This window comes from Bos mutus, chromosome 14 (assembly GCF_027580195.1).
Source record: "Bos mutus isolate GX-2022 chromosome 14, NWIPB_WYAK_1.1, whole genome shotgun sequence".
NCBI classification, from domain to species: Eukaryota; Metazoa; Chordata; class Mammalia; order Artiodactyla; family Bovidae; genus Bos; species Bos mutus.
Genome location: NC_091630.1, coordinates 5467722 through 5490487, shown reverse-complemented (window position 1 = coordinate 5490487; position 22766 = coordinate 5467722). Strand labels below are relative to the sequence as shown.

General features: G+C 43.0%; 1 protein-coding gene across 1 annotated transcript in view; it reads left to right on the top strand.

The window, feature by feature from the left end:
* PSKH2 (protein serine kinase H2) overlaps positions 1-22357 on the top strand; it is a 28797-nt gene extending 6440 nt beyond the window's left edge. The window contains 9 exon segments of the mRNA XM_014480604.2: positions 13476-13510; positions 13513-13602; positions 13605-13828; positions 13830-13861; positions 13863-14024; positions 14026-14131; positions 22058-22106; positions 22109-22214; positions 22216-22357. Of these exon segments, the coding sequence (XP_014336090.2) occupies positions 13476-13510; positions 13513-13602; positions 13605-13828; positions 13830-13861; positions 13863-14024; positions 14026-14131; positions 22058-22106; positions 22109-22214; positions 22216-22357 (946 nt within the window).
* The last annotated feature ends 409 nt before the right edge of the window (positions 22358-22766 follow it).

Here is a 22766-nt window from a genome sequence, read left to right as displayed (position 1 = left end):
GAAAGCACAGGCCAATAAAAAACCAAGGTTCTCATCCCTGTTGACTTTTTTGTAGAGTCTTGTTTGAATTAAATATTGCAGCGGGGAAATCCAGAGCATGTTTCAGTAAATAGTTAAGAAATTTGGATTTATTCAAGTTAGGAATCAGTCTCTAGGTCACTGGCTTTTGAAATGTTTATGAAAACTGCACAAACTTTCTTGGAATAAACATTTTGATTTGCGGGGCTTCAGTGGTGGAGAATCTGCCTACCAATGAGGGAGACATAGGTTCGATCCCTAATGCGGGAAGATCCCACATGCTGCTGGCAGTCAAGCCCGAGGGCTACAACTACTGAGCCTGTGCTCTAAGAGCCCAGGAGCCGCAATGACTGAGCCCATGTGCCCCGAAGATCGTGCTCCCCAAAAGAAGACACTGCAAAAACAAGCTTGTACCCCACAACCAGAGAGGAGCCTCCTCTTGCCGAAACTAGAGACAAGCCCGCTCAGCAAACAAGACACAGCAGTTCAGTTCAGTTCAGTTCAGTCGCTCAGTCATGTCCGACTCTTTGCGACCCCATGAACTGCAGCACGCCAGGCCTCCCTGTCCATCACCAACTCACGGAGTTCACCCAGACTCACGTCCATCGAGTCAGTGATGCCATCCAGCCATCTCGTCCAATGCCGTCCCGTTCTCCTCCTGCCCCCAATCCCTCCCAGCATCAGAGTCTTTTCCAATGAGTCAACTCTTCACATGAGGTGGCCAAAGTACTGGAGTTTCAGCTTCAGCATCATTTCTTCCAAAGAACACCCAGGGCTGATCTCCTTCAGAATGGACTGGTTGGATCTCCTTGCAGTCCAAGGGACTCTTAAGAGTCTTCTCCAACATCACAGTTCAAAAGCATCAGTTCTTCGGTGCTCAGCCTTCTTCACAGTCCAACTCTCTCATCCATACACGACTACTGGAAAAACCATAGCCTTGACTAGACGGACCTTTGTTGGCAAAGTAATGTCTCTACTTTTGAATATGCTATCTAGGTTGGACATAACTTTCCTTCCAAGGAGCAAGCGTCTTTTAATTTCATGGCTGCATTCACCATCTGCAGTGATTTTGGAGCCCCCCAAAATAAAGCCTGACACTGTTTCCACAGTTTCCCCATCTATTTCCCATGAAGTGATGGGACCCGATGCCATGATCTTCGTTTTCTGGCCAAAGCTAAATAAATGCACATTAAAAAAAACAACAACAAGTTTTGAGTTTTGTTTGTTAAAAAGCTCATTTCAAAGTAGTTTAGCTGTTGAAATATGGCTTTCTTTTCATAATAACTGTCTTGATACTTGATTACCTGTGGCAGCCATGAGAACTACACCTTGAGAACTTCCTGCTGCTGCTACTAAGTCACTTCAGTCGTGTCCGACTCTGTGCGACCCCATAGACGGCAGCCCACCAGGCTCCCCGTCCCTGGGATTCTCCAGGCAAGAACACTGGAGTGGGTTGCCATTTCCTTCTCCAACGCATGAAAGTGAAAAGTGAAAGTGAAGTCGCTCAGTCGTGTCCGACTCTTAGCGACCCCATGGACTGCAGCCTACCAGGCTCCTCTGTCCATGGGATTTTCCAGGCAAGAGTACTGGAGTGGGGTGCCATTGCCTTCTCTGTGAGAACTTCCTACTGCAGGGAATTGACTGCCGGAGGAGCCGACGAACCGTGCGTGTTCAGACAGGCATTCTCTGATGCCCCACGTGGTAGGCATATTCGGAGAGCCTTAGTCCTGAGAGTCAGTGGATGCCTCTCCCCTGACTTTGTTGTTTGAGAGCAGCTAAATTTGGAGATGTGTTATGAAACAAGAGGTAACTAACACAATCCCTTAAAGCCATTTATTTAGGCTAGTTTTTAGTGAACTATGTAATTATTATGGGGCTTCACTTGTGGCTCAGATGGTGAAGAGTCTGCCTGTTTTGATCCCTAGGTCAAGAAGATCCCCTGGAGAAGGAAATGGCAACCCACTCCAGTACTCTTGCCTGGAAAATCCCATGGATGGAGGAGCCTTGCAGGCTACAGTCCATGGGGTCGCGAAGAGTTGGACAGAACTGAGCAACTTCACTTAGCCCAAAGCGGCTAAATTTGGAGGTACACAATCCCTTAAAGCCATTTATTTAGGCTAGTTTTTAGTAAACTGTGTAATTATTGTATATAATACATTACAATAATGATAGTTATTGAGCATTTATCAAGTTCTAGGTAGTTGTTCTAAGTGCTTTACATCAATGAAGTTATTCACAGCAACCTTATGACGTTTGTGACGCTATCATTTCAAATTCATGGATAAGGTGGGAGAACACACAGGCTAGGTAACTTTGCTAAGGTCCTAGTGCTGGGGAGTGGTGTTAACAGGACTTGAACTTGAAATCTACTTTCAGAGCCAAGCTTTCCCGAAGTGGCATCAAGCTGTCATCTGGGGCCGTAGTCATCTCAAGGCTCAGCTGGGGATGTGGAATCTGTTCCCGGCTTGTCATATAGCTGTCAACAGGCCTTGGTTCCTTGCTGCTTGATTTTTGGCTGGAGGCTTCCTTCCACACCACAGGAACTTATCTCATTAGTGAGTTTACAAATGAGATCACACAATATAGGGTTTCTTTTTTATCTTTTTTCCCACCCAGAAATATTAATGTATTGTAAATTTTTTTGCCATGTAACTAAACCTATTTCTAATCATCATTTTTTTCTAAAGGCTTTGGATACAATTTGTCAAGTTAAAAATGCAGAATTCTTTTGGGCAAATCATTTAAAATATTATGGAAAAACTCACTTTATCTTCTTTGATTTATGCACTAAAACTTCACTCACAGTTGGCTGTTGGCTTCTTTGATTCATTACTATTAAAAAAGGGAAAGATTTGTGTTTTTATTTGACAGCAGAGATCTTACTGGCAATTTAGTGCTATATTTTAACATTTATCTTCTTTTTGTAATTATCGAAATTCTACAAAAATGAAATACTTTTTTTCAGTGCTAAATGTAGAGCTATGCAAATTAACAGGAATGACTCACTACTATAGTGGAGGCAAAATATTTAAAGTAATTAAAAATTTCTTGCTGACTTGTCTGGATTATTATAATTTTTTTTTTAATGTGTGTACCTGTTGTGATAATGAAAAATAGTCTTCCAGGGGTAGCAGGAACGTTATTCTCATCTCTAAATTTCACACAAAGGCATCCTACTTAATGGTTCTTCATTATTGGTTTTATGGAAAGAAAGCTCAGAGAGGAGTTTTGCACTGTTGGCTCCACACTTGACTGTGTATGTGAAATTGACTTAAAAGAGCCCGTTCTAGTCCTCATTAGAAACACAGCCCCTGCACCTTGGGAAATTGGAAGTCAAGAAGATGAACACCTTCAAACTGATGTTTCAGGCATGAGTTCATTCGAGAGAAAATTAACCCCAATGAAAGTTAAGTCGCTCAGTCGCATCCGACTCTTTGCAACCCCGTGGACTGTAGCCCACCAGGCTCCTCCGTCCATGGGATTCTCCAGGCAAGAATACTGGAATGGGTTGCCATTTCCTTCTCCAGGGGATCTTCCCGACCCAGGGATCGAACCCAGCTCTCCCACATTGCAGGCAGACGCTTTAACCTCTGAGCCACCAGGGAAGCCCCAAGGGGGCTCTAAAAAGAAGGAGAAGTTGAAAAACAACAAAATTGCAGCTATTCAAAAAAAAAACAAACCCATCCCAAATGCAGCAAATTCCTCCTTTTTATCTGTTAAATACGTCCTTTGGTTTTATCTTTTTATTCTTAATCTAGGCAGGTCATAGAATTGTAGGGCTTCCCAGCGCGTCACTTTTTGTGACACCCCTAATTTCTTGTGTTGCTCTCTTTCCTTTATTGACAAATACTAAAGACTGACAATAGAGAGAATAGAAAAATTTGTATTATTTTTCTGTGTTGTTTGCCAATATCATTCATGTAAGAGAGAAATGAATTTTCTCTAAACGATCTTTATTGAGCTTTTTTTTTTTTTTTTTTTAATGAAGTGTTTATTGTTCTCCTTAAAGACACTGGATATCAACTTTTTAATCGTTAGTATTTTTTTTTTTTTCCCATCCTGAACCCTCCTCCCTCCTCCCTCCCCATACCATCCCTCTGGGTCGTCCCAGTGCACTAGCCCCAAGCATCCAGTATCGTGTATCGAACCTGGACTGGCAACTCGTTTCTTACATGATATTTTACATGTTTCAATGTCATTCTCCCAAATCTTCCCACCCTCTCCCTCTCCCACAGAGTCCATAAGACTGTTCTATACATCAGTGTCTCTTTTGCTGTTTTTGATTTGGCTTAATTCCTTATATCCTTTCAACAGCTTCCCAGGTGACTCAGTGGCAAAGAATCTGCCTGCCAATGCAGGAGATGCAGGAAGCACACATTCGATCCCTGGGTAGGGAAGATCCCCTGGAGAAGGATGGCAACCCATTCCAGTATTCTTGCCTGGAGGATACTGTAGACAGCAGAGCCTGGCGGGCTGCAGCCCCTGGGGTCTCAGAGTCGCACGTGACTGAGCACAGCACAGCAGCAGCAATAACAAAGGCTCTGTGTGGAAGGTAAGGGTATCATAACTTCCTCACAGGGACAGAGGAGCCTGATGGGCTACAGTCCACTGGGTTGCAAAGAGTCAGACAAGCACGTGCTCTTAAAACCTTTCAGTGCAATATTCCTTAGGACTGGATTACAATTTGTTGAGTATGTCTTTCACACATCAAGTTGCTTAGTTGAGAGTCTCTGTTGCCTAGGATTCCCTGTGCCCTGCTGACTCTACTTTTTGAAAGCTGGGTATAGGAGGCAACCCAGCCCTAACTGATTGGTGCAATGTATTACATATTGCTCTGAATGTTATCACCAACTATTAATGAGAATTTGTGACTTGTGGGTAATGAGTGGGAGTTGAGGATGAGGTTGGATTTTTTTCTTTAGAAACTGGAGGTTCAATGTATTTCATCCTCTTCAGAAAACACTGCTGGAGTAAACTTTAGCACCAGAACCAGATGTTAGTTAAACACCATCATCCTTCTTCAGCTGCTGTGAGTCTCACAGGAAGCCGTTCATAAGCACTAAATACATGAACATAAAAATAAAAGTTCATTTAAAATGAGCCTAATGTCTAAAACTTACTTCAACAGTTGTATTACTTCAATTAGGATAAAATACATAATTTAAATAGCTATAAATAGTTAATTAATGTGTAAACAGCATGTGATCCCCAACGACGTTTGCATGGTTTCGAAAACAATGGAGCAATTATGACAACAAAGACAAATACACACAGGGGACTGCGGGAGGATGCTACTCTACGCAACACAGGTTCTTTCCAAGGGGTTAGATTGCCTGGAAAATCCCACAGACGGAGGAGCCTGGTGGGCTCCAGTCCATGGGGTCGCTAACAGTCGGGCACAACTGAGCGACTTCACTTTCACTTTTCACTTTCATGCACTGGAGAACAAAATGGCAACCCACTCCAGCATTCTTGCCTGGAGAATCCCAGGGACGGGAGAGCCTGGTGGGCTGCCGTCTATGGGGTCGCACAGAGTCGGACGCGACTGAAGCAACTTAGCAGCAGCAGCAGCAGATAGGCCACAAGAACACACTGATGATGTGTGCTTAACATTTTGATTTCAAAGCTTGGTGAAAACCCATAAAAGTTTTGACTATGTTGTCATTAAATTTTGTCTCCTGCCATGGAATTTATATTTTCAACAACACTTGCAGTTATTAACAATGGTTGGTGCTTTCCAAAAGAGACCTAATCAGTGGTTTCTAATTTACTGTTTTCATTTTTAAAGGCCTTAAAAGCCAGAGATTGTATTAGCCCATTTTCAAGCAAAGTTCAGGCTGAGCAGTAGGCTCTTGATGAAGCTCTCACCGCAGGGCACCAGCTCTATGGACTGACCGCCTCTGGGAGCTGCAGGAGGCTGTCCTCGTGGCCCAGGGCCCGGATTTAGGAGCACGCTTCCTGTGCCCTGGGCAGCCGCCCACATCCTCAGCTCACAGCTCTGGGCTCCCGAGCAGCGAGCTGGCTCCTTGAGCAGCCTCTAAATGTCTTATTTCTCTCCATCAGCGCCCCTTTCTTTCCTTTCCCATTCCACGTCTTTCGGTCTTTTGCCTATTCTGCCAATTCATTCAAAAGCCTGAAACGCAAAAGCACAGATTCTTTACTGGCTTACCGTCAACCTTCTCTCTTTGTCCCCCAGTATCTGGAGAATCCTGCAGGTTCTTTTTTGTGAAAAGTCTGTTTGGCGCTTAAGCTCCCTCTGCAGAATGGGCTCATTTTCTCTAAGCTACACCCAAGTCATATTTTAAAATTTCCTTCAAAATACAGTTAGTTCTTTCGGGCAAATCCAGGACTAATTGACCCATCACAGATGTTCCCTGTTAAAACAGACTAAACGCTGTCTGAGAGTGCTCAGTCCTGTCTGACTCTTTTGTGATCCCACGGACAGCAGCCTGCCAGGCTCCTCTGTCCATGGGTTTTCCAGGCAAGAATACTGGAGTGTGTTGCCATCTCCTTCTTCAGGACTGTCGCGACCCAGGGACTGAACCCACCTCTCCTGCTTGGCAGGCAGATTCTTTACCACTGAACCGCCTGGGAGGCCCCGGGTTATCTGAAATTATAAACGAAGTGACCACTAAGAGGGCACTAAACGGGGAGACTTGGCCTCCAGTTCTGGCTCCATAACCTGTGAGGGTGTCTGATCGTCACCGAATTTCACTTCCTGTGTATCATTTATATAAACTTTATCAATATAAATCACGTAAAATCAATATATTGATATATAACCCAAACTTAAAATATCATTTATTAAAATACTTATAATGCATGCAAACACATAAAAACACTTATGAAGGTAAGAATGAAATATACAAAACAGAAGATTATATATTATAGAATAATTATAAATTATAGCACAATTATATTATTAATTAATATTCATATAACTATTAATATCTGAGACTCGTAGCTCAGTCAGTAAAGAATCCGTCTGCAATGCAGGAGACCCTGGTTCCATCCCTGGGTCAGGAAGATCTCCTGGAGAAGGAAATGGCAACCCACTGCAGTATTCTTGCCTGGGATATCCCATGGACACAGGAGCCTGGCTGGCTACAGTCCATGAAGTTGCAAGAGTCAGATGCGACTTAGCGACTAAACCACCACATAATTATTAATACAATTTCCCCCCACAGGTTTTATCCTGGTGTTTGCATAGTGTATTGCGCTTAGTTCTAGACACCTGGTTTTGCCCAGAGTTTTTGCGTCTCAGATGCATCACTGGGAGAGTGCAGCTCATGTCTCTCCTGGCTGTAGGAGCTGGCAGAGAGCCAGACGTGGACTAGAGTGCACAGCTAACGCAAAGGAGTACAGTGATGTTTCATACTTTAAATATTACAAGCTCTTAGAGCTTAAAAATAATGTATTTAAAGTTCATATTGTCATTCCAAATCATGACGAGACAAAGAACTGAGGAACATACACTCGCATGACAGTATCAATTTAATACGAGTGAGCTCTGCTTTGGAGACAGGAAAAGTCCTTTAGAGGGAAGCTATACCTTATAGATATAACTTCGTATGTTCACGTCCCCATTTCACAGACCAGAAAACTGAGGCTCCTGCCTTCTCCTCCACTTTGCTTTTACCACCTCTAAATCTATTAGGGTAAGTGGTCAGTGTGGATCAAGGCAGTCTGACGTCGGCAAGGCCTTCTTCCCAGCAAGGACTCCTGGGCCGGGTGCTCCTTCCCACCTCCCTTGCGGTTCCGGTGATAAGTGGGTGGCTACCCCCTGTGGAGCGGGCCCCTGCTCCCTGCCTTGGCCCTGGGTTGCAGCAGAGGGTCAAGGCCAAGGCCACTCTGGAGGACCCTGACCCACGGCCACACACAGGATGCAAGCTGCCTGCTTCTGCACCGAGTTCAAGCCCCGGGGCCTCACCAGGTAAAGTGCAGTGCAGCGCTGGGGCAGCGGGAGGGCTGGAGTGGGGCTGAGAAAGGTGACCGGCGACCCAAGGCCTTGTCATTCCCCTAGACTTGCCAGAGACCTCGTGAAGTCACTCAGTCGTGTCCACCTCTCTGTGACCCCATGGACTATACAGTCTGTGGAATTCTCTAGGCCAGAATACTGAGGTGGGTAGCCTTTCCCTTCTCCAGGGGATCTTCCCAACCCAGGGATGGAACCCAGGTCTCCCGCATTGCAGGCGGATTGTCTACCAGCTGAGCCACAAGGGAAGCCAGGAGCCCAAGGTCTTCTGATAAAAGGCCCCTGACCTCCCTAAAATCTCGGCCCCTTTGAGATGTAAATGTTCTACAACCCAGGAATGTCTTTCTCCAGGACTTGGGCCATCCTTTCTTTTGAAATACAATCATCAAGAAAATAGCATTGAAACGTGTATATTATATGTGAAGCGGATCGCAGGTCCAGGTTCGATGCATGAGACAGAGCACTCAAAGCCGGCGCACTGGGAAGACCCAGAGGGATGGGACGGGGAAGGAGGTGGGAGGGGGTTCAGGATGGGGGACACATGTACACCCGTGGCTGATTCATGTCTTTGTGTGGCAAAAACCACCACAATATTGTAAAGTAATTAGCCTCTAATTAAAATAAGTAAATAAAAAGTAGATCCTGGAAACAAAAAAAAGAAAGAAAGAAAGATCCTGGCCTTATGAACCAGTCTCTACAGGAGTCCGGAATCTAACTCCCGGTTTCCCTCTCCCGTGGCCTCTGCAGTTGATAGTGTCCTACAAGCTCGCTCCAGCCTCACACTCTCCTGCCGTGTGTTTCCACAGCTGTTCTTTCCCAGTACAGTAATTTTGACCCCTATTGCAGTAGTCTGGAATAAAACCTTCTTTGCTCTTTTAGCCAGTGTCTCTTTGAAAAGAGTAGGGAGGGCAGAGGATAGGGAAAGTTCTAGACTAAAAGGAAGGAGGAACCACAAGGAGGAAAGGGAGGGAATCCCTGATCTCAGAGTCCAGGGGCAGGAGGAAGGTCTCCCATCCACACAGCACCAGATAGGGGTGGGGTGCAGGGGGATTTGGTAGAGGGGGTGTTGTTGTTCAGTGGCACAGCCCTGTCCGACTCTTTGTGTCCCCATGGACTGCAGCATGCCAGGCTTCCCTGTCCTTCACCACCTCCTGGAGCTTGCTCAAACTCATGTCTGTTGAGTTGAGTCAGTGATGCCATCCAACCATCTCATCCTCTGTCATCCCCTTTTCCTCCTGCCTTCAGTCTTTCCCAGCATTGGGGTCTTTTCTAATGAGTCAGGTGGTCAAAGTATTGGAGCTTCAGCTTCAGCATCAATGAATGAGTAGTCCTTCCAATGAATGTTCAGGACTGATTTCCTTTAGGATTGATTGGTTTGATCTCCTTACAGTCCAAGGGACTCTCAAGAGTCTTCTCCAACACCACAGTTCAAAAGCATGAATTGTTCAGCACTCAGCTTTCTTTATAGTCAAGCTCTCACAACCATACATGACTACTGGAAAAACCATAGCTTTGACTAGATGGACGTTTGTTGGTAAAGTAATGTCTCTGATTTTTAATATGCTGTCTAGGTTGGGCATAGCTTTTCTTCCAAGGAGCAAGTGTCTTTTAATTTCGTGGCTGCAGTCACCATCTGCAGTGGCAGTGAGGAGGACCTTGCTTTGGATACACTGGGGCTGGGGTGTGTGAAGGATCCTTGAACAGCAAAGACATCAAACCAGTCAATCTTAATGGAAATCAGCTCTGAATACTTGTTGGAAGGACTGATTCTAAAGCTGAAGCTCCAGTATTTTGGTCATCTGATGTGAACAGCTGACTCCTTGGAGAAGTCCCTGATTCTGGGAAAGATTGAAGGCAGAAGAAGGGGGCATCAGAGGATGAGATGGCTGGATGGCATCACTGATGCAATGGACATGAACTTGGGCAAGATCCGGGAGATGGTGAGGGACAGGGAGGCCTGGTGCGCTGCAGCCCACGGGGACACAAAGAGTTAGACATGACGGGGTCACTGAACAACAACAACATTAGAATGTTGTGAGGTCTATTAGGTAATATATGTAAATGATGGTGCACATCTTCATGTGATATTATTGTCTTCTTAAGGTGAAGGAAATCAGTCCTGAGTGTTCATTGGCAAGACTGATGTTGAAGCTGAAACTCCAATACTTTGGCCACTTAATGCAAAGAGCTGACTCATTGGAAAGGACCCTGATGCTGGGAAAGATTGAGGGCAGAAGGAGAAGGGGACGCCAGAGACAGAGGATGAGATGGCTGGATGGCATCATCAACTCAATGGGCATGAGTTTGAGTAAGCTCTGGGAGTTGGTGATGGATAGGGAAGCCTGGCGTGCTGCATTCCATGGGGTCACAAAGAGTCAGACTTGACTGAGCGACTGAACTGAACTGAAGGTAGACATAAGATCTAACTGATATGTAAGTAATGAGCAAGGAAGGCCAGCCAGTTGGTTGGCCTGAGAAGGAATTTGGTCAGAGTGCCCCAGGTTGGCCGAGCGGAAGACAGTCATCACGGAATCCTCTCCACTCTGCAGCGTTTGGAGGAACACAGATGTGGACGGCCCAGCTGGAGTCTAGCCTGGGGGTTATTTGCTTGCTTCTTCACAGTGTTCTGACCAGATTCTATGCAGAGCCTTTTCCTGCTCTCCATGGGAAGTTCTGGCACAAAGATGACTTGATGATTAGTCTAGTATCCGCTAAGCTTAGAGAGGAACAAAGTTGGCTGATGCAGCTGAACTTGAATTAGAAGGGACGTGGGATCTTGTCAAGCCTGAAACGGTTGGGTGGCATATCTGGTCATCTGTAGCCAGGAGGCTCTGGTATAGTCTTTATCTACCCTTATAACTCAGCTCCTTACAGTATGAAAGCGTCGTATAAGGTGAGGATCTCAATACTTGAAGGACTTTAGAGACTAAGTCAAGGCTCTTCTTTAACCAGCAAGGAGTTGAGCCCCAGAAGATTAAGTGACTTGTCCAAGTTGGTGGCATAATTAGGTCTAGGCTCTGTTGTGAGCCTGCAGGGAGATATAGATGATAGAATTTAACTCTGACTATACTCACTTTCTTCATGGGAATTCATTACAATTGTTTCTGTCAAATAGGTATTATTGTCTTTTCCATTTTTTTTTTAATCATGTTCAGAAAATTCCCAGTTTGTGGCAGCTGAGGTCAAAGTAATAATTTGTTTCCTATAATCTCTGAGATGATGACCCACAAAACTACCTTTGGGGCTGCTTTGTGGGAGGCTGCGGATGGAGGGTGGGAGTGGAGCAGATGGGCTGGCCTTGTAGATGGATTCTCCCATGCCTGATTCTATTCTCAATGTTTTCAAATTACAAGTGATAATTGGAAATAAGCATTCAGTGACTGGGTCTCTCATTCAACATTTATTGCTGTCCCTTCTGTGCCAGGCGCTACACAAGATACAGCTACACCAGTCATAAAAATAGTCACCATCCATGGCCATCAGCAGCTCATGAGCAAGGCCACCATCCATGGCCATTAGCGGCTCACGAGCAAGGCCACAGCTTCCAGCTTGTTATAGGACATTTGTTTTCTAAAACCATTTATTTCCACAACTCTAAATTTTGGCTTAAAGCTTGCTGTTTCTTCCAATGCCAAATTGCTAGCATTTTTTTTTTTTCCTCAAATTGTTGGTATATAAAAGCCTGTAACAGTGTTGAGTAAAGCTTCTTTTATTTGAGTAAGAGTGTGGTTCCTCAGAAATGGTAATTTCTGATAGCTGATGATTAATCCCATGAGCAAATGAATTTTCCTGCAGTTTTGAGGGCAGAGTGATAAATTAGTATTTGCAAAATGCTTTCATCCACTTTAGAGGTAATGTGTTCATCTGCAAACCAACAGAATTTGAAATGCCTGTGATTATCTTCAAAATCACACTGGGAATGCATGCGAATAAAAATAACAGAGTTGGCAAGAGAAGAAGGGGCAGAATCCATTTAAGATTGCTAAATTGCTATCTGTTTTGATAAGGTAATTGGCCAGAAAATTAAATGCACTGTATAGAACAAAGCTATTTCCTGTAAGCTGGTACAGCCAAAGGCCATTTTTATTCAGCAAGCACAGGAATACAAGGACTAAGTAAGTGGATCAAACCAAAAAGAAATTAGAGGAAGAATAAATTCAACAAAAAGAAATAAGATTATTTAAAGTCCAGGTTGATATCTGCATTTGAATCTTTGGTATTGAGTATGCATCTAAAAAAATTATCTTTTCCCTGCACCCTCCTTGAGTACATTTCATTTGTTGAAATCCTTACTTGGGAGAAATTGCAATAAAGTGGGGAAAGCAGCGAATTATGATGCAGGTACAGAAGCCTGGGTTCTAGTCCTCACTCCACAGCTTAACCAATCAGCTAGCCCGATCTTCAAATGGCCTCATTGCTAAAATGAGAGATTGGATGAAATCATTCTCTAGTATTCTCTCCAGCTGTAAAATCTTGATTCTAAGTCAAGCGCTTCCTCAACATTTCTTAAATATAGACAGAAGATTAAATTCTGATAGGATTCTTAAATTTACATAGACATCAACAAAGATAACTCAAGGTGAAGAGCCCTAGCCTTTGAAATCCACTTGACTTCCTGGTCTTTCTGAGAGATGATTACACATTACTGACACACATCCCAGGTTAAGATTCTGTTGGCTCCTTAAATATTGCAAGTGCAGGGGAGTCGTCGGGGAAACGATGAGAGCTGCTGGCCGCAGGGTGGTCCTGATACCACCCCACCCATCTTCTGAAAGCTGCCCTTTCAATAGCACAGCCACGTGGACTTTCTCAGGGGTCATCTGCGAAGGAGCATCTCTGGGCGAGAACTTGAGTGAAATACGAGACGTTGCTGGGACTGAGAGCTCGCAGTCAAGCAACCTGAGGAAGCCTACTGCTTGCGCCCTGCCTCCTGATACCATTTCCTCCCTCTTTGGAGAAGTTATAACTAGGACTAAGTTTCTTTTTTATTTTCTCCACCTGGTTTAGGTGGTTGCTGTTGCAGAATGATAAACATAAAGAGTTGTAGGGAGGAGAGAAAATGCTAGATGGAGGTCCCAAAATTCTTCAAGGAAAATTTGGAGCAATACATTTGAAGGAATTAGATTTAAGTTCCATCTATTGCAACTGTATAGCCTTGGGAAATCACTTAACTTTTTAATATCACCCAGCAGGACTTTTATTGGATACAATTTAAAAAAAGATCCTAGCACATAATAAATGCATAATTAATGGTAGTTATTGTTATTAAGATTGTTTGTCTTTCTACCAACTAATTACTTTTTATCCCTTGCCTCCATTTCAAAAGAGGATTTGGGGGGATTTTTAAAAATAATGAACACAAGTAAGGAAACTGGATGCAGGAATGTAAAGCTAGAAAAACTGACGTAAAACATCGAATTAAATCATTTTGAAAATCATCACTTGAGAGGATAGCAGATTTATTTGACTTTTCTTCCAACAGATATGATATCAAGACTTTTATTGGGACTGACAGTTTCAGGAGGTGGTCAGGGTGGAGCTGAAGACCACCAAGAAACCTTTTGCAATACAAATGATGGAAACCAGAATGAGAGAAGGCAGAGAGGTGTGTAGTCTGAGTCACCCATCCTATGGGGGGTTAGTCACTGTTCCATCATCCAGCTCCTGGAGATCTTTGGGGCCCAAGATCGAGTTTACATGGTGGTGGGGTTGGGTCCAGAAAGGGAGCTCTTTGATCAACTCATCTCTCAGGGATCCTTTACAGAGCAAGATGCTGTCAGAATGCCCCACGTGGTTGCTGATGGCAGGAGGTATGTGCATGTGTTGAGAATAACTCAACAGGGACCTAAAGCCTGAAAAACTTACGCGATCACCCAGGAGTAGACTCAAACATTTTAATCACAGACTTTGATTTGGCACACTCTAGGAACAAAGGGGGTGACTGGACAGTGAGGATGCTCTGTGGGACCCCAGAGTACATAGCTCCCAAAGTTTTGCTGAGAAAATCCTATACCAGCACAGTTGACACGTGGACTAATTGAATATGTGTTACTTGGCAGATCCCTGTCTTTTGACGATGAAAGCCATGTGAGACTTTACAGGAAGATTCTGAAAGGCAAAGATAGTTATACAGGAGAGGTAAGAGCTCAGTTTCTTCCTATTGACTTGGTCTTGAATAGATTTTCTTTTTAAGAAATTAATGTGTTTTATTTGGGGTTGTCCGGGGTCTTTGTTGCTGCATGCGGGCTTTCTCTGGTTGCCGTGCGCAGGCTTCTTACTGAGGTGGCTGCTCGTGTTGCAGAGCACAGGCTCTGGTGCGTGGGTTTCAGTGGCTGCGGCGTGCGGGCTCAGCCGTCGTGGCTTGTGGGCTCCAGAGATCGGGCTCAGTGGCTGTGCTGCGTAGGCTTCGCTACCCCGCGGCGTGCGGGATCTTCCTGAGGCAGGGTTTGAACTGGTGTCCCCTGCACTGGTGGGCAGTTGAACAAAGTTTCTTAATTTCAACACTATTGGTGTTTGCAGGGGGATGATTCTCTACTGGAGCGGGTGGGGAGAGGTGTGGGGTATGGCTGCCCTGGATGCAGTAGGATGCCAAGCCTACCAACCAGGTACCAGGAGACACACCACTAGCAGAGTCTGCTAGATACTGGCATCCAGTAGCTACTCTAGACACACACCTTCCCCAGAGTTGTGACAATTAAAATTGTCCTCAGACATCCTTAAATGGCCCCCATCGGGCAAAAATCACCCCTGATTGAGAGCCATATCTCAAGGTAGCAGAGGGCCTCAACGACTGAGCTGTCTGTGGCTAGCACATGACGTTGACAATCAAGTAGGTAAGTGAGTTTGCCACGTCTTCAGTCTTCATGCGGAGCCTGAGCCCCTGTGTAGACGAATGTGTACCCAGAGGCTCACAGTGATGCTTGGGTGTTTGGGGAGACATTTTCTGCCTTGATTCTAGAGGATCCAGGCCCTCTGTGAGATGCAGTGTTTTCTCAAATATTTAACCTTATAGTTTGTGTAAAATATTTATCCATTGTTTAAACTTGGAACTCCCAGTGCTTAGGAATGTGTTAACTTTTCGTTGTTTTGTTTAGGGAAGGAAGGTTGCCAATGCCCCATGTGGGAATCCTGACAAAACAGGAAATTTACTTCTTATTGAGCAAGTGACCAAATTTATTTGATTTTTAATGATGAAAGGGATTTTTTTTTTCTTACGGAAAAGTATTGATAGCTTGATCGTACGTACTTAAAGTGTAACATCTATATGTATAACATCTTAAGCACAATTAAAAGTTAAATAACAAATTGAAAAATAATATTTTCTATCCTCTTGCAGATTTAATGTCTTATTGTACATGTATTTGTTTGAATACAAATTGGTAATTGAGAACTGAGATTTACACAGGGAGGTAGGAAAGGATGGGAAGAATTCACAGACAACACAAATCATGAGAAGCTTTAAAAAAACGTCTAGCTTCACTAATGCCCAAAGAAATGCAAATGAAGACAACCGTATCTTTTCTTTGTCTTTCAAATTGATAAAAAATTTTAAAAAATGCTCAATTTTACTCATTGTTGCTAAGAGTACTAAGAGAATAGCCCTCTTATCCACTGTTGGTAGGGGAAGAATAGTTACAGATTTCTTGAAAAGTAGTTTGAAAGATACATCTAGAACAGAGACTGCAGCCATGAAATTAAAAGACACTTGCTCCTTAGAAGGAAAGCTATGGCAAACCTAGACATTGTATTAAAAATCAGAGACATCATTTTGCTGACAAACGTCCATGTAGTCAAATCTATGGCTTTTCCAGTAGTCATGTATGGATGTGAAAGTTGCACCATAAAGAAGGCTGAGAGCCAAAGAATTGTTGCTTTTGAACTGTGATACTGAAGAGGACTCTTGAGAATCCCTTTGATTACTTTACATATATTGAAGAATCCCTTTGATTACTTTACATATATTGAAGAATCCTTGCATTCTTGTGGTAAATTCCACTTGATCACATTGTATGACCCTTTAAATATGTTCTTGGATTTTGTTTGCTAGTATCTTCTTGAGGATTTTTGTGTTTATGTTCATCGGTGATACTGGCCTGTAATTTTCATTTTTTGTGGCATCTTTATCTGGATTTGGTATCAGGGTGATGATTGCCTCATAGAAAAAATTTGAGAGTGTTCTTCCTTCTGCAATTTTTGGAAGATTTTGAGCATGGTAGGTACTATCTCTTCTCTAAATGTTTGATAGAATTCACCTGTGAAGCCATCTGGTCCTGGACTTTTTTGTTGGAAGATTTTAAATGACAGTTTCAATTTCAGTGCTTGTGATCTATGTGTCTATATTTTCTAATTCTTTCTGGTTCAGTCTTAGAAGACTGTACCTTTCCAAGAACTTGTCTGTTTCTTTCAGGTTGTCAGCTTTATTGGCATGTAGTTGCTATAGCAGTCGCTGATGGTCCTTCGTATTTCCATGGTGTCGGTTATCATTTCTCCTTTCTCATTTCTCATTTTATTGAGTTCTCTCCCTTTCTTCTTGAAGAGTCTGGCTAAAGTTTATCAATTTTGTTTATCATCTCAAAAAACTAACTTTTACCGATATTTGATATTGCTGTCTTCATTTCCATTTCATTTATTTCTGCTCTGACCTTTATGATTTCGTTCTTTCCACTGACTTTGGGTTTTCTTTGTTCTTCTTTCTCTGGTTGCTTTAGATGTAAGTTTGGATTGTTTACTTGAGATTTTTCTTGTTTCTTGAGGTGAGATTGAATTGATCTAAACTTCCCTCTTAGAACTGCTTTTGCATCCCATAGGTTTTGGGTCATCATGTTTTCATTGGCATTTGTTTCTAGATATTTCTGTTTCTTTAGTTCTTTAATTTCTGCAGGAATCACCTGGTTATTTAGCTACACAGTGTCTAGTTTCCATGTATTTGTGTTTTTTAAAGATTGCTTTACTGTAATTGATTTCTAATTTCATAGCATTGTGGTCAGAAAAGATGCTTGATACAACTTCAATTTTCTTAGATTTTCCAAGGCTTGATTTGTGACCCAAAACGTGGTCTATCCTGAAGAATTGAGACGAAAGTTTATTCTGTTGCTTGTGGGTGGAATGTCCTATAAATATCAATCAAACCTATCCGGTCTATTATGTTATTTAAAGATTGTGTCTCCTTGTTTATCTTCTGTCTAGATGACCCTTCAGTTGGCATCAGCCTGCTATCAGAGTCGAACACTACTGTTGTGTTACTGCCAATTTCTTCTTTTACGGTTCTTAGCATTTGCTTTATGTATTCAGGGGTTCCTATGTTGGGTGCATAAATGTGTATAATTGTTATATCTTCTTGGATTGATCCTTTTTCAAAAATAATTTAATTTTTACATTTATTTTTTGGCTGTGCTGAGTCTCTGCTGCTGCACAGGCTTTTCTCTACTTGCAGCACATGGGCTCCTCACTTCAGCAGCTTCTCTCATTGCAGAGTACAGGCTTCAGGGCGCTTGGGTTTCAGGACCAACAGTGCATGAGCTCAGTAGCTGCCCGGGCTCTAGAGCGCAGGCTCAGCGGTTGTGACCTACAGGCCTAGTTGCTCCATGGCACGTGGGCTCTTCCCAGATTCGGAATCTGTATCTCCTGCACAGGCAGGCAGATCCTTTACCACTGAGCCATCAGGGAAGCCCTGCCCGACCCTTTTAGCTTCAGTGCTTTCTATATAAGTGAAGAGCTGAAAGCATCCTTCCTCTAATGTCAAGAGCCTCTTCAGTTCAGTCCAGTCGCTCAGTCGTGTCTGACTCTTTGCCACCCCATGGACTGCAGCTCGCCAGGCCTCCCTGTTCTTCACCGGTTCCCGGAGTTTGCTGAAACTCCCGTCTGTTGAGTCGGTGATGCCATCCAACCATCTCATCCTCTGTCGCTCTCTTCTTCTCCTGCCCTCAATCTTTCCCAGGAATCTTTCCCATTGCTCTCAATTTCTTTTATTTCTCCAAAGCTAATAGTGCGATTTCTAATACTGAGTTTCAGTTTTCTGCCTTCTTTGTTGTTGTTTTGTACAGTTTAGCTAGTTTCTATCACAGAGGACAGAGAAATAGGCACAGATGAGGAAAGGGACAAGAAAGGAGGAAAAGGCCCACACTGTTCATGAATATTACAATGTGCTTGTAACTAACTGGATGAGCCTTGGATAAAAGCAAAGGGCTGTCTTTGTCTTCACATGGTTCATTGCCTCTTCACACAGGATGGTGTTTTTATTTTTAGTTTTGATGGCATATATTTGTCACAGTAATAGTAAGTGGAATAGGTCTGAGAACTTTTGGACGATTTTCATCTTCTAGTCCTCTAAATGTTGTTAGTGAAATATATCTATAAAAGAGTCACATGGTGATTTAATAGTAACCAGAACAAGAGCAACAGCAATCTAGGTAATATTTTGTACTTCGAAAATCATTTTTCACATACTTTATTACTTTGGTCCTAACAGAAAATCTTTTCTTTGATTTATATTATATATTTTCTTTTTCGATGTTTCTTATGCATTTGCCTGCGTCGGGTCTCAGTCGTGGCATGCGAGATCTTCCCTGCATCACGTGAGATCTTTCTCTGCAATGCACAGACTCTCTCGTGGGGGCACACGGGCTCCAGAGCTCTCAGGCTCAGTAGTTGTGGTGTGTGGGCTTAGTTGCTCTGCGGCAGGTGGGATCTTAGTTCCCAGACCAGGGATCGAACCTGCATCTCCTGCATTGCAAGGTGGATTCTTAACCACTGGACCCCCAGGTTGCTGCTGCTGCTGCTAAGTCGCTTCAGTCGTGTCTGACTCTGTGAGACCCCATAGACGACAGCCCACCAGGCTCCCCCGTCCCTGGGATTCTCCAGGCAAGAACACTGGAGTGGGTTGCCATTTCCTTCTCCAATGCAGGAAAGTGAAAAGTGAAAATGAAGTCGCTCAGTTGTGTCCGACTCTTCGCAACCCCACGGACTACAGCCTACCAGGCTCCTCCATCCATGGGATTTCCTAGGCAAGAGTACTGAAGTGGGGTGCCTCCCCTAAAGGCAATCTTATGAAAGAGAGTTGGTGATCCCCACTTTTCTGGTGCAGAAACCGAGACCTTGCAGTTCAGAGTTGAGTGTAGCTGCTCAGCCTCTCTCATCCAGACCCACTGACCTCAGTCCCCAGCTCTCTCCGTGTTATAGCGGGTTGCCAGGCCAGTTAGTCACGTGGGTGTGAAAGCTGCTCATGGGGCTGAATGACCTCACCAGGTGACAGTGGTCCAGAGGAGGAATCTTATTAAACCTGTGATCCCATGAACTGATCATTTTGTGTCACATTATACTATTCAAGAAGTTTGAGCATGCATGCTGTTTTTATGCATTTCTAGAATATATACATGTATGTATATTAATCTGTTTTGTTCTTTATGAAACATAGGCAAAAATAAAATTTAGATTAAGAAGATAAAAATATAGTAGACATTCTGACATTTTTTTAGTTTTACTTGTTGTTTTCTAATATGCAACATGAAATTGTCTTCTATATACTCTCCAGCTGTTCGTTATGGCTCAGGGATTCTGTAATTTGTAACCTGTGTTTGAATAATGAGGTTTGTCTGAAGAATTTTTGTCCAGGACACCAGTTACCTTATTTTCTGCATTTTCAATGTATATTCATTTGGTCATCTTAATGAGCTCTCCATAAGTCTCATTGCACATATTTTGTATTCTTTCCAGCTTTCAGTGGCATGTGTTATTATAATGTTCCACTGAAGACAAATGGTTTAACTTTAAGTAGCCTTGAACCCAGATAAATATGTATGGATCCAGTACCAAATAAATGTCTAGTCAGAATCGGAGGACGTGGCATCATGAGTCAACCACCGACACGCTTGGTCTAGACTTGCAAGGTTTGTGTTTGATTTTCCCTGTGTTTGAGTATTTGGCAAACACATTCATTTATTTTGAGAATTTTATTTTGGGGAAAAATATTTCTCATAGATCATCTATCTAAGTAAACTGAGGGGGAAAAAAAGAAAAATAATTCCTTTACTGGTTTCTTTGATCCAAATCTTCAGAATGCTAAGAGATTGGAGGATGTAATGTTTATGTATGGAATTTGATTTATTTTTCCCCCACAAGAACAAAGACAATAGTTTGTAGGGATTCCCTTATTTATCTTGAAATTTACAATTAAAAAAAAATACACACCAACTAGAAATTGTTGTTTGAGATATAGCAAATATACAGGCAGTTTTCTCAATCTCTCTGCTTTGTAGATGAGGAGGGATACAAAATCACAGTGTTTTTTTTTTTTTCCTAGATACCTGCTCATTGGTAGGTAACACAGAAAAGGAGTTTGAGAAAAAACAACTGCCCTTTTGTCCCTGTTCTCAGAAAAGTCACTGTGGTTTTCTGCCATTGCACTGAAGTGCAAAAGCTGTAGACTTTGCCAGAATATGTCCCTGAAACCTCAAATAGCTGAATGCACATGTCATATCTCTGCTACAGGCGGAATTGCACTTGTAGGCAGCCAAGTGGCGCAGAGAGGCCTTCTGGGCTCAGAGGAAATGCACCATGGTGGGTTCTACCCTGAAGCCCCCTTCTCTCTCCATACTAGAGATGTAGGCGTAGTAAGTCCAGAGCAAGCTCTCTTCTTGTTGCTGTTGTTGCTTTTGTTTTAATTTTTTAAATTTATTTTTTAATTGGAGGAGAATTGCTTGATAATGGTGTGTTGGTTTCTGCCATGTAACAGTGCAAATCAGCCGTAATTAGACATATATCACCTCCCCCTTGCACTTTCCTCCACTCCCGCCACCCCCCGGGTCCTCAGAGAGCGCCAGGCTGGGCTCCCTGTGTTGCACAGCACCTTCCCACCGGCTGTCCGTTTTCCTCATGGTTGTGTCTACGTGTCGATGGTGCTTTCTCCCTTTTTGAATTCTCCCACTCTCTCCCTCTCCCAGTGCCCACAAGTCCGTTCCTTACATCTTCATCTCCACTCCTTCCCTGCAAGTAAATAGCTTTATCAACACCATATTTCTAGATTCCATATGTATGCGTGTGTGTGTGCTTAGTCGCTTCAGTCGCGTCCAACTCTCTGCAACCCTAGGGACCATGGCCCGCCAGGCTCCTCTGTCCATAGGATTCTCCAGGCAAGAATACTGGAGTGGGTTGCCATTTCCTGCTCCACCATATATATGCATTAATGTACAATAATTTTCTTTTTCTGGCTTAACTTCACTCTGTGTAATAGGCTCTAGGTTCATCCACCTCACTGGAACGGACTCAAGTTCATTCTTTTTTCATGGCTGGGTAATATTTCACGGTATAGACACACCATATCTTCTTTATCCATTCATCTGTAGACGGATATCTAGGTTGCTTCCATGTCCTGGCTATGGTAAACAGTGCTGCCGTAAACACTGGGGAGCGTGTGTCTCTTAGAATTGTGGCTGTCTCAGGGTACATACCTAGCAGTGGGATTGCAGGATCATATGGTAGATTTATTCCTAGTTTTGGAAGGAATCTCCTTTCTGCTCTCCACATTGGCTCTATCAGTTTTCATTCCCAACAACAATTTCGGAGGGCTCCCTGTTCTCCACACAGTGAGCTTTCAAAATTCGATGATGTTCATTCCACTTTCCACTCTAACTCATTCTTGGAGTCACAGGGACTCTGTGACATGACCACAATGGGATAAATGCTCACCTAACATTTGCTGGTGGAGTTCACCAGTGACGGCTGCTTCACCTTGTCCTGCTAGTGTGAAAGGGTGTGGGAGCTTTCATTGCTGATGGCAGCACACTGGACAGGTTGGAAAAGAACTCTCATTCGTTAGAGAGTTGAAAGAGAATTGCTATGTTTATCTTTCACTAAAAAGAGTGTTTTTTTTTTTTTTTTCAAAAGTGGAGTTTTAGGCTCACTATATATTTGATGACATGATCTTTGAGTGGCTTATTTGAAGAAGTCATTTGGATTTGATAAGCTTTGATCTTTATAGTTAAGAATGTAATTCTATATATGTGTTTGTGTATATGTGTGTTTGTTTTATTATTTTATTCTATTTTAATTGCTTACTTTTCTTCTCAGCCTTGGCCAGCTTTTTTACACTGGGTGAAGAACTTTATACACAAGCTAGTGATTTGGGGGGTAATCATCACTTGTCAGCTAGGCAGGCCTGGAACCGTTCCTGGGTCATCACCATGGCTGTAGGGTCTTCCATGAAGACGCTTCAAGGGTCATTTCCTGGAATCTCATCAGAGTGCATCTCCCCATCCACAGAGTCCTGGATCTGCACAGTCTTCGAAGGCATATTCTTATCATAAATCAAGGCATATGTGGAGCAAGAGAAGCTTAAGGGCAGAAGAATCACCGCTATCTGTACTTTAGTGAGTAGATGCCCTTTAACTCACTTTATCCATTTTAAGCCAGATACATTGACTTCATAAGTAGCTTTAGATCAATAGGGATCATTTCATCATGGTTAAGGTACCTAAAGTTCCAGAGATCTGAGGGCATGTGGTTATTATTGGATAATGGTGACCTTCATTTTTAACATTTTTATCTGCAATTGTTCCATATAAAAATATATAATTCTCCAAAATATACTACTGTAAAAGATGACTCATACCTTCGTATAATAGGAAATAGTAGATAAATCTGTTAATAATGATGGATTAAATAAAATATGAGATTATAGGCAAAAGGGATAAATAAGTGAAGGGATGCTGAATCAGAGATGCAGCAGGCATGGTTAGATATGGGGAATAAATGCACTTGTTCTGAAATTATTGCTTTA